The following is a 12,461-nucleotide window of genomic DNA, read 5'->3' as shown; positions in this document are numbered from 1 at the left end:
TAGACCAGGGACGAGGTAAAGCTGGTGACCGTGGTGATGGAAAGAAGTGGATTGATCTGAGAGATATAACCGGGGACTGAAATCGACAGGACACGGTGACAGACTCAGTATGGGGATGAGGGAAAGGAAGGGGTCGTTGTCGAAGACCAGGCTTCTGTTTTGTAAAGCTGGATGCTACGGGCGCCTCCGGAGATGGGACAGACAGGAAGAGGGCCAGGTGTGGTAGAGAAGTTATGAATTCAGTTCGGGACACGAAGGGTTTGGTACACTGGTCGGGGGCTCTCGCTCTGGGCTGGAGACAGGAACTTGTGAGTTAGCGACACATTGGTGGTAGGGGTGAGATTGCTCAAGACTCCTTGAGACAGAGCTCAGTAAGAAAGGAGGACCTGGGATGGATCCCGAGGCTCTCCCACGTGTCGTGGCTGGGTGGACTAGGAGAGAGAAAAAGAATACCTGCAGAGATAGATAGCAGGAAACCATGAGCTGGCTGTGTCTTGAATCCAAAGGAAGAAAGTGTTTCAAGAAGAAAATGAATGGTCAGCTGTGTTGAGTGCTATTGGAAGATTAAGTCCACTAACATATTTTCCCAGCGGTTGGAGGGCTCTGGGAGAACGGCCTTGTCTTCCCCTTCCTTCTGCAATGCACCTGCTTATTGTCCTCCTGAGCCCATGGCCACTGGGGCTGCAGACAGGTGGACCCAGAGGGAGTCAGCAAGTACCTTGAGCCTGGCCAGAGGAAAATGGCATGGGAATTTCTCACCTGCAGGATGAATTAGAGCAGAGGAGCCAATGATGGAGAGTCTGGAGCAAGAATCACAGCTCCAGGGGCCCTGAGAAGAGCCTGACTCACAGATCTGAGGTGCTGGCCTTGAGGGCAGGTACCTGAGGAGATGGGAGGAAACCTGGCAGGTGGACTAATGCCTTAGCTTAGAGGACCTGAAAGAAAGTACCACCAGAGTGGGATATTTAAAACCCCACTGAAAGTTCAGAATTTCAGATATAATAGCCAAAGCATAGTTATTTAAGGACTTAGAAGGGCCAAATAACATTGTAATTAATTAAAATGATAAATTATTAATTTAAAAAAATGAATGGTTTTCTAAATTGTGGTTAAGAGCACATGACAGGAGATCCACCTTAACAAATGTTTCCGTGTGCAGTGCAGTCTCGCTAACTTGTAGGCAACACATTTTGTACAGCAGACTCCAGAACATATTCATCTCGCATGACTAAACTTTATAATATTTTAATTTACAAACTTTATTTAAAAGCTGCTATGTATCATAAGAAATTGCCAAAAAAGAAAAAAGCAACATGAACCAAAGAAAGTAGGGAAAAGCTAAATAAAGATAAATGCTGAAGGGACTTCCCTGGTGGTCCAGTGGATAAGACTCTGCGCTCCCAATGCAGGGGGATGGGGTTCGATCCCTGGTCAGGGAACTAAGATCCTACATGCATGCTGCAACTAAGAGTTCGCATGACACAACTAAAGATCCAGCAAGCTGCAGCTAAGAGTTTGCATGACACAACTAAAGATCCAGCAAGCTGCAACTAAGGAGCCTGCGAGCCGCAACTAAGGAGCCCGCGAGCCACAACTAAGGAGACTGAGAGCCGCAACTAAGACCCAGTGCAACCAAATAAATAAATAAATATTTTTAAGAAGATAAATGCTGAAATTTAAAAAAATAGAAAGGAGAAAGAATTTTATTTTTCCAAATTCAAGAAGGCAATGAGAAGACTATAGTATAGGAACTGTGTATAAAATATAGTGTATCGTATATAGTATATAGTATACTATATGTATAATATAGGAGGAGTACAGTCAGTCTGAAGAATTCCACTGGGTTCTCAACTGTGTCCTTATAGACGAGCACTGTCCAGTGGAAATCTCTTCAGTGATGGAAACACTTTATAATCTGTTCCTTCAATATGGTAGCAAGTCGGCTCTTCTGGCTACTGAGCATCTGAAATGTGGCTAGTGTGGCCAAGGAACTGAATATTTAGTTATATTTAATTTTATTAAATTTAAGTTTAAGTGTATGTAGTCAGATGTGGCTACCATATTGGACAGCACCATCCGTCTCTTGAAAGGGCCGGGCCTTCTCTCTTTGGCCGGGTCCAAACTGGCTCTCCTCAGTGCTCTGGGCCTCCAGAGAGGGTGCTTGGCATTAGGATCTAGAGACCCAGCTTCAGGCCCAATTCTGCCCCCTCTCAGCCCAGGGCCCAGTGTCCAGTCCTGTGGCTTACACACTACACTGGTGCTGTGGGCTCTGAGAAGTTGCAGGGCTCTCCACCAAGGATGATGTCTGAGGGCAGACAGACAGTGCCTCAAGGAGGAAGTTGGGAAAACAGGAGCAGGGAGCAGTGGGAACCAGAAGGGCACCAGGGCCTTTGCTCAGACCCGCCTATAGTGGCATCTGCAGATTAGGCTGCTTCCTGCCAGGGGCGGATCCTCAACTTCCCTGGGAGAGGGAGGTTAGCCCAGTGTTCTGGATTAATTGGTGCTGTTACCCATCACTGACACACGGGACATGGGACCGGGTTTGGAGGAGGCATTGTGGAAAAACGCAAGGAATTTCTTTTGACACCAGTTGAATGCGAGGCGAGGATGCTCCAGATGGAGATGCCAGGACCACCCAGGTTGGGATATGTTGTCCAGAGCTTGGCATGCATTTCAGCAGCGCTGATTTGGGGGACATTGATTGAAGCTGGGGGTGGGGTGTGGGCAGTTGGGGGAGGGGTGACTAGCCCAGAGGGATGGGGGGCTGAATGTGCATGGGAAGAAGAGGATGCCAGAAACACTGTGTGTGGTGGAGGGGCGGCCGGAGTAACATACGACAGGCAGATGAAAGCCACCCCCTAAAAGGCTCCAGGCATGGTGTCCCCAGCAGGTCCTTCAGGATGGGACTGGTGTGGAAGTCACACCACAGTGGGGAGGAGAGATCGAGGGTGGGGAAGAGGAGCCATGGTGTCTCCACCACCCACCCTCTGCTGGAAGCTTCTGCCCCAGGCCTTTAGGTGGCTGCTTCCTTCTCTTCATTCAGGTCTCAACACAAGTGTCCCCCCTCAGAGGAGCCTCCTGTGACCATACTATCCCCTCCTCCTGTTTCTTGACTTCATAGCCCTCATGACCCTTTGGCACCATCTTGTCCATTTGATGATGTCCTTGTTATGGCCTGTCTGCCTCTAACCGGGGAGGGCTCCAGAAAGCAGGACATTTTGTCTGTTTTGTTCACTTCCTTCTCCCCAGTGCCCGGGCAGCATTCCTGAGCTGCTCTGTAGCTGTTGGTTGGATGGATGAATGGGACAATGTTGTCTTTCGCGGGCCATATGGGAAAGGGCTTTGTGAGCCATCCCTTGCCCTTCCCTGGTCCGGCCCCCACTTCCGCCCCCCAGTTCAGGCTCCAGCGGCAGCCACACCCACTCCAGCCTGTCTCTGCTCACCCAGGAGCTGGCCTCGCTCCCTTCGTTCTTTGGTTGGGCTGAACCCGAAAGCAGCTGCCCTGGCCTTGACCGTGGGCCACACACACTCGGTACTGCTCTTTCGTCTGATGACTCAGCACAGTCCCTGACGGGGAGCACGCCCTCTCCCCCAGGACGGGCAAAAGTACATGGAGATCTTCTGCCCTGTCCCAGTGAATGGGCACCCGTGGAGTATCTGGCAACTGTTCTCAGAGTTATTCACTTGGGGTTCTTACCTGGATTTTGTGAGGTTCTCACCTGGATTCTAAGTGAAAATGTGCACCTGTGTGTTAGTCTGGGACAAGGTTCTCTAGGAATTATAGTAATGCTACAGGGAGAGCCCTGCACTCAGTTGCCAAAATGCTGTGTTTCTTTGTTTGAAATCAGGTACCTCAGTCCCACCTGCAAGACTCTGTAGGGCTTGACAAGCTCAAGCATAAATCCAGTCTAATCAAGGATTTGGGAATTCCTGCATTGTGTTTGTAGCCTGAAATTCTCTCTTCCTGTGACAAAGATAATAACAGTATCTGCCTTTTACTGAACACCTAGTATGTGATTGTGCCATATTAACACGTTCTATTGCCTCATTTAATCCTGACAAGGACCTAATGGGGTAATTATCACCCTCACACATAACTGGAAATCTGAGATAGAAATGCAAAAAGTCACAGAGTATGGAAATTCGCTTGTGGACTCAGATTTCAAACTCAGGTCTGTTTAATGCCAAAGCCTCCAAGTTTTCCATGACCATAACTGCTTCTAACTAAATAAGTGGTTGCTTTCCAAGCTGGATTTGACTTGGGCAATTGTGATATAGGCTCCTGAGCAGTTTGGCGGAAGGAGAAAATGTGCTGGGAAAAAAGAGAAGAGTGAGTGAGAGCAAGCCAGACAAGCTGAGAGGCGGGCAGAGGGAGAACCTTCCAGGTAGAGGGAATACACTGAGCAAAGAGTAGAGATGAAGGGGCAAGGTGGGGGTGAGGGTCTGACAGACGCTCAGCCTTTGCAAAGAGATAATATGGAAGGAAGAGGCTTGCTAAGATTTTGCATTGGGAAGAAGATCATCCTGGTGAAGGATGCAGAATGGATTAGAGGAGAACAAGACAGAAGGGAGAGACGAGTTTGCCAGTAGTCAGAGAGACGGGATTACCGGCTGCAGTGGGTATATTAGTGGGGCAATACTAGCTGCTGTGACAAACCCCGACATCTTGGTAGCGAAACAAAATAGAAGTTTGTTTCTACTTTATAGACCAGTCCAGTGTGGTGTCCCTGGTCTTCATGGGGCTTTCCTTACTGTCCTCATCAGCTCAGGCTGCTATAACAAAATACCATAGACTGGGTGGCTTAAACAACAGACATTTATTTCGCACAGTTCTAGAGGCTGAGAAGTCCGAGATCAAGGTGCCGACAGATTCGGTTCCTGGTTTGCAGACGATCACCTCCTCACTGTGTACTCATATGGCCTTTCCCGGGTATGAGGGCGTGGAGAGAGGGCTCTCCTGTTGCTTCCTGTTTTCATAATCCCGTCACGAGAGCTCCACCCTCATGACCTCATCTGAACCCAATACGCGCCAAAGGCCCTGCTTCCAAATACCATCACACTGAGGGTTAGGGCTTCAACGTATAAGTTTTGGAGAGACACAAACATTCAGTCCATACTACTTCCCTTGGTAACTCAGGCCCAGCACATAGTGGCACATAGTGGCTCCTCCTCACAGAGCCAGGAGAAAAAGCCCCCTTCCTACAAGGCCCAGCCCAGCAGAGTCATGTGCCACTTCTGCTCCTGTGAGCCTGTCATGCCACACCTGGACACCGGGGGTCCTGTGACATGTGCACCTGATGGGACAGCTACTTCACTCCTCACTATGAGAGGGAAACATGAATTTTTCTGGACAGTGAGGTGCCTTGGCTTCAAGATGAATGGCCATCCTTGAGAGATAGAAATTATAGGCTTTGATGATTGATTGGGACTGATCATGAGGCAGAGGGGAGGCAGGAGTCAAAAAGGTGGGAATGAAACTGTTGGCTGCCCCAAGCCCACGTCCTCCAGACAGCACAGCGCATGGTGAGCTCCCACTCCCCCCAAATTCTCTTTTTCCAATCAGCTAACGTTAGGTGTATAGACTTGCATTCTTTCCTTATGTAAAACCATTCAGGAGAATATACTGCCTCGTGTAGTTCTTTAACATTGGTAGTAACTAATATTCAGGGCTTAATGCATAAAAGCCATACATGGATTATCCCAATTAACGCTGAGGAAGAAGCAGGCACCTTTATTAACCACATTTGCAGTTGTGGAGATAGAAGTATGGACAAAAACACTAACCCCCCAAAATATCTACACCCCCATGTTCACCGAGGCATTATTAACAATAACCAAGATATGGAGACAGCCTAAGTGCCCATCACTGGATGAATGGATAAAGAAAGTGTGGTACATACACAATGGAATACTACTCAGCCATAAAAAATGAAGTCTTGCCATTTGCAGCAGCATGGATGGACCTTGAGGGTATTATGCTGAGTGAAGTAAGTCAGACAGAGGAAGATAGATACGGTATGCTTACACTCATATGTGGAATGTAAACAACTCATAAGCAAACAAGCAAACAAAAACAAAGTAAATGAACAAGCCAAACCAAAGCAAAACAAACATATAGATACAGAGAACACAGTTGTGGTTACCAGAGGGAAAGGGGCGTGTGGGAGAGAAAAACGGGTAAAGGGGGTCAACTGTATGGTGATGGACGGAAACTTAAATTTGGGGTGTTAAGCACACTGTAGTGTATGCAGAGATAGAAATATAATGTTATAAATCAGTGTTACCTGAATAAAAAAATTAGGACGGGCTTCCCTGGTGGCGCAGTGGTTGAGAGTCCGCCTGCCGATGCAGGGGACCCGGGTTTGTGCCCCGGTCCGGGAAGATCCCACATGCTGCGGAGCGGCTGGGCCCGTGAGCCATGGCTGCTGAGCCTGCACGTCCGGAGCCCGTGCTCCGCAATGGGAGGGGCCACAGCAGTGAGAGGCCCGAATACCACAAAAAAAAAAAAAAAAAATTAGGACACACACACACATACATGCACACACGCACAAAGATGGAGGTACACAGAAAGGAAATAAGTTGTCTAGGGTCGAAGACCTGGGAAGACCAGATGGGATGTGAGCCCAGGTGGACTGTTTCTAGAGTCTGTGCTCTCAACCAATACAGAATCCTCTGTTTGTGAATTTTGGTTACTTTAATTTTGACAAATGAGGAGATTAAAACCTGGGAGAAAGAGAAGTGAGTGTCTAGGTTCTCCTCCCGTGAGCAGTTCTAGTTTTATAGAATCAGTCCTTTGCTGCGTCTCCCACCCACCCCTGCCTCAGCTGTTAGAGTAGGTGGGACAGCCTGACAGGTCACAGAGCCTGACGGGTGCCCTGTATGAACGCCACTCTTTTTCCACCCACCACCCCGATGACCAGTCTGAGGGAGGTCCCTGTCTGGCATCATCGTGGTCATTCCGCTCTTGCTTTACCCCTCCCTTTTCTCTCTGTAGAGATATCTTTGAAAGGATTTGGAGGACAAATACACTGCACTGATGTGGAACTTATTTATGATAGTCTTTGTTCTAAATATATTAGTTCTGATCTCATCAAATAGTGTTCGGGCTTAGAAGAAGAAAAGAACTCTTTCCCCAGACTTGTCACTTGTGTAGATAAGAATTTTATTTGGCTGCAAGTAGCAGGCCTAAAAAATAGTGACTTAATAAGATGTTATTTGTATGTCCTGTAAGAGATGGTGCGGGGCAGGCCGGTAGCTCCCCGGCTGTCATCAGTGTTGTAGGATCTTTTGACTTTCTGCTTCGCTATCCTTGGCTAGGCTTCATTCTCAAGGTCAGTTCAGTCCAGTGGCAGCTGGTTCCAAATCCTCCTGCTGGTCAGCAGAGGAGCCTGGCCTGTGGGATGAAGGCTCACTCTACCAAGGCCACCTGCTCCGACAAAGCTACCCTGTGCCGGGGGAGACCCCTACTGCTGTCTCTGAACGCTCACTATGCGAACGCCAGGCACCTAGGAGGCGCTCAGAATGCCAGCTTCTTTCCTGCCTTCCTTCCTGGCTCCTGGCCGCTTTCCCGACTGGCATTCTGGGTCTGTACTTATTTTGTGCTCCCACCCCTGGCCTGTCTACTGACCCAAGCTCCACTCCTGCTGTCCCCGCCTTGCAGCCCGGAGCCCAGCACGGCGACCCTGGTGCCTTCTGCTGCCCCTCAGCACCTTCGAAGAGTGAATCGGGTGGGGGTCATGTGTGTGGCCCCTGGAGCCAGCTCACCTGGATTTTCATCGTGGCTTGATGTCCTAGCCCAGTGTCCCCGTGTCTCACTTATCTCATCTGTAAAATGGGGAGGATGATAACAACAGTGACTCCAGCAGGCTTTTGGAAAGGATTGAGTGAGTTAAGGCATCACGTTGGTGTTGCCCAGAAGCTTCACCGGGCATGTGCCCAGGCGATTCCCTTGCACCATTTAGTATCAGACACATTTGGGGCTCTGAGTTTTAGTTTTCCAGGGACCTCTGATCTCTAAGGGCTGGAGATGGTGACGAAGTGATGGGTGTGGGGGACAGGAGGAAACGGGGCATCGTGACTCTGCAATGCTGCAGGAATCTGAGGAGGACTGACATGCAGCTGGCTTGTCCAGATCCAGAGCGATGCTTTCTTTTTCTCTGAGGATAGAGCAAGCAGAAAGTCAAGGACACGGGGAGTCTGGTGGGAGCCGAGTAGGAGAGGGTCGGGATTACAGACCTAGAGGAGCAGAAGAGGCTGGGCCAGGGGAAGGAAGAAGGGCTTAGAAGGAAGGGGGAGGCCATGGAGGTCCTGGGGGCTGGACTGCCACCCCTTCTGGGGCTTGTTCTCTTGGGTTCCTGGGCACATTGGCAGGCTGACCCTGGGGTACCTGCCTGCCTCACCCTGGACCACTGATTCATCCAGGAAGGTTCTTTTTCCGTCTCCCAGTGCTGGGCTTGTAGGGAGGGAAAGGGTCAGGATCTCCTGCTCTGTCTGCCCCGTCAGCATCTCAGAGTGGGGCCATCAGCTCCTGTGAGGCACCTGAAGGACCAGGCATGCAACCCGCACATGTCTGGGAAACCCTTTCTCCCAGACAGCACGTTTCGAGGAAGGGTGCGTGGTGACGGGGCCGGGGCTGGGAGGCATTTTAGAGGAATGAATCAGTGGTAGAGCCTGGAATTCCTGATGGAACAGACTGAAAACACAGCAGACACTGTCAGACAGGATACAATTCAACATCCCAACAATTCTTTTAGTACTCAGATTAAATGGAACCCTTCCAAACAGAACAGCCAGGGGTGGGATAGTACAATCCAGTAGCCGAACGCACGGATGCTGGTCCTGACCTCCCATCCACGGCATGGGAGGAGTCGTGGTGGCGATGCTGTTTTCCAGAAACGTGGCGTCTGATCTGGGCACAGACATTCCTCAGGCTTCTGTGTGGCGATGGTCTTTGGCAAAAGCCCCTCAGTGTGACCCTGGCCTGTTCCTTGGTCCGCATTCACATGAGGGATCCCAGTGGGGGTGAACGATGCTTTGGGGCTTTGTCCTCATTTTTCTTGCTGAGCCCTAGGTGAGGAGCAGGGAATGTGGGCCCGATCGCTGGAGACTCCAAGGTGAGTCCAGGCCTGGGACACTTTCTAGAGCCGTGTCGTCCCCAAACTGCCCTCCGCCAGGGCACGCGGGGTACAGCATCAGCCTGGGCCCTCCTCCCCAAGCTGCGCCTACTCGATAAGCTTGTGGGGAGAGGAAATGACACCCTGGAAGTGTGGATTCCCAGTGAGCCAGCTGGGCGTCCTCCCCGTTCGCTCCCATGTAAGAAAGCATCGAGGAATGTGAGAGTGACATTTTAGGGCTGATATGGAATCTGCGTTCACGTCGGAGAAACGGAAACCCTCTGTAAGCCCGGTCACTTGAGGCACTGGGACCACAATTAGTGACACAGTACTTGCAGCGTCCCCCATGATTGGTCCTGATTGCCTGTGTGCAGGGGACAGGTGGGCTAGAGGACCTGGCCACGCTGTCTGAATGAGAGACACAGTCATTCTGGGTGAAGCTCCCCGAACTCTGGCTCCTTAGGTGGGTGGGGCAGGGGGTGTCCCCATGTCAAGGGTACCTGCCTCCATGGAGTTTCCCATGATGCAGAGGGAACAAGGTGGGGTTCTGACTTTGCATATGGAACCACCATGAAGGATGGAGATACCTGGAGGCCTGTTGGAGAGAGAGAGAGAAAGAGAGACGGTGGGGGGGGGGCGGGGGGAGAAGGAAGGAAAGAGAGAAAGGTTGTCATGGTGACAAGTGATGGGACGGGCTCAGGGGCTGAAGGCCAAGGAAACCTTCCCCTTGTTATCAGATGCTCTCCGCTGGGCCTCAGACCTAGGGCAGCGTGGCTTTCTTGCAGGTACCCTCCTGCTCTGTCACCTAAGGGCCTCCGGATGCCGCAGGAAACCCCAGATTTGGGGAGCACTCAACCATACGGGTGCTCTCTGCTTGGTAGGCCCCTGGAAACTCCCACAGACCCAGGAGGTCTGTAGTCTTTGCCACAGACCCAGGAGGCCCCTCGATGAGCCCCGCCGCACTAAGGCACTTGGGGAAGCAGGGGGAGGCAGGCCGAGAGAGGGGCTCAGGTGACCATTCTGGAGGTTAGGGAGCTTGCTAGGCTGTTTCCTAACTGTATCCCCTCTCGCTCCCCTCCCGCCCCAGCTCTGCACACACCATTCCCGCCTAGAGTGCTTTCCTTTCCCCTCTTCGCCAGCTCTCCTCTTCTCTTTGGTTCTATGTGGATGGCACAGCCTCCAGCACGCCCTCTAGCCTCTCCCAAGGCTGGGGCAGATGTCCCCTCCCCGTTCCTGCCCCCATCCTCGTTTCCCCAGAAAGTACTCATCCCGGGCTGGTGCCCTGGCTGTCTCTCACTTTATAAAGAAGATGAGCCCAGGGACCATCTGTCTTGCTCTCGCCCCGGGGCCTGGCCCAGAGCAGGGCCCTCACTGAAGGTTTAAACGCATGTTGGTGAGTGGGGGCAGGGAGAGCAGAAGTTGGGATTTTCTAAAGAAAATTCCATCGCTGGAAACCTACAGACACTCAGATGTGGAATTCAAGCTTCTTGGTTTTGATTCTCGATGGGGGAGAAAGAGAGAAAAATCTTACAGCATCCCTCTGCAGCCGCTCTCCACCTGGCTGTTCTAGAGTCATGCGGTAGAGGCAGGGGTGGGGGAAAGAGAGAGTTAGGGCAACACACGCTTGTCCTTGGCTAAGTGTCAAGTTCAGAGGGAAGAGTAGTCACGGAGAAGAAGTTAGAAGGTCAGGGGAGTCTGTGACACCCACTAGCGCACCCCGCTGCCCCTGGTGTAAATTCTATGCAACTAAGGGTTAAATTTCTTTACTGGCTGACTCCCAGGGCCATTTCTAGGGGAAATGTGCCTTCCTGGAAAGTCTTTCCCCGGCCACCTTTCACTGCTCGCTCTTTGGAATGTTTGATACTTGTGACTTGTCCGATCTCTTGAAATGCAAGCCAGCATCTTGCTCACAGAGAGAGCTGGTGCGGGCAGACCCAGTGGTCAGAACTTCCCTTCCCTCTGCGAAGGACCTCCGTTGGTCAGTTTGGGTTCTAGAAGGAAGCAAATGCAGAATCCAGTTCAGGCACTCAGATATGTAAACAGGAGGTTCTTCTCGGGGCATAGCCCACCTCAAGGAATTTCCCAACATGCGCAGCACTTGGCAGAGAGCGTTAGACGAGTGACACCTGGATGCACAGGCTGGGATGAGAGCCATGAAAGGTGATGGCTGCGGCCAGGATCTGAGGGAACATCAGTGATAACAGAGAGACTAAATGAGATCATCCAGCGGTACCTCCCAGCTGCACGGAGGGCGCAGCCCCGAGCTCGCTCTTTCCCACGGGGCCCAGAAGAGGGTTTGCCTGCATCAGTTTTATGGAAGACTCCACCTCTCAAGGGGCCGGGGATGTTGGATGTTGGTCATCACATCTTCTCCTGGTCGAGGTGGCAGGGTGGTGGGGAGGACAGAGGGCGAGACTGTCATCAGCGATTCAGGAAGAAGGACTTGAGGCTCTGGAAGAAAACTGACTTCTGCCTCTGCTTCTGTTTCTTTTTGATGATGGGCACCCACACCAGCCCACATACCAGCATCATGAGTCCCAGAGACAGGAAGGCAGGCCCTATCATCTTAAGGACCTTGAGGCTCTTGTCACCCAAGTTCAGGGTGTAGGCCAAGCAGGTGATGACCACACCGAAGAGGAGGATGGCACCACCCACGGACATGATGACGATGGGCTTGCGGTAGATTTCCCAGTTACTCCGGGGAGTGGTGGTCCAGACAGACTCGCTTCTGGAGCTGATGCACAGGGAGCTGGCGGTCTGGCTGGGCAGCAGGTCCTTGGATTCTGGAGACTTCTCATTGACCTCCAGGGCCTTGGGGAGAGCCTCCATGGTCATGGCTCCTGGGACTGGGCACCTGGTACCAGCAACAGTTAGAAGCAAGGACGAGGCCAAAGGAATCCTCTCACAGCCTTCCTGTTCTCAGCATCTGTCTCCAGCCTGGCTCTTAGTGGAGGGCAGTACAGGGTTTTTGTGCTGAAGCTAAAAGAAAAGCAGATGAGATCCACATAAATAAGAAGCCACTCAAGGTGGTATTTTTTTTCCTTGTGAGAGATAAATATTATATCACTCTAATCAACCACCCTTATTATTTAAATCAGGGAACAGTGGTGGCCTTTAAGCAAACAGGCAAAAGCTACAATTTATGAAATGGCATCTTATTTTCAGACCCAGCCGCTTTCTTGCTGTGTGACCTTGAGGGAGTTACGGCCTTGGTCCTTGGCTTCCCCTCCAGTCCCTCCTCCTGGGGCCCCAGGTTCTTCCTCTTCTTTCCAGTCTGGCCACCTCAGGCCCCACTCAAACAGCATTTACTACTATCCCTCTTTGGGAGCGGGATGGGAGGGATTTCTT

At 51.2% G+C, this 12,461-nt stretch overlaps 1 protein-coding gene across 1 annotated transcript; it reads right to left on the bottom strand.

Moving 5' to 3' along the window:
- Positions 1 to 11,534: 11,534 nt before the first annotated feature.
- PIRT (phosphoinositide interacting regulator of transient receptor potential channels) lies at positions 11,535 to 11,948 on the bottom strand (the record flags this gene model as incomplete). Its single annotated transcript, XM_079725654.1, has 1 exon — positions 11,535 to 11,948. The coding sequence occupies one exon, from the start codon at positions 11,946 to 11,948 to the stop codon at positions 11,535 to 11,537; it is 414 nt and encodes a 137-aa protein (XP_079581780.1).
- Positions 11,949 to 12,461: the final 513 nt, after the last annotated feature.

This window comes from Hyperoodon ampullatus, assembly GCF_949752795.1.
Source record: "Hyperoodon ampullatus genome assembly, chromosome: 19".
NCBI lineage: Eukaryota > Metazoa > Chordata > Mammalia > Artiodactyla > Ziphiidae > Hyperoodon > Hyperoodon ampullatus.
This window is presented reverse-complemented; position numbering and strand designations above follow the sequence as displayed.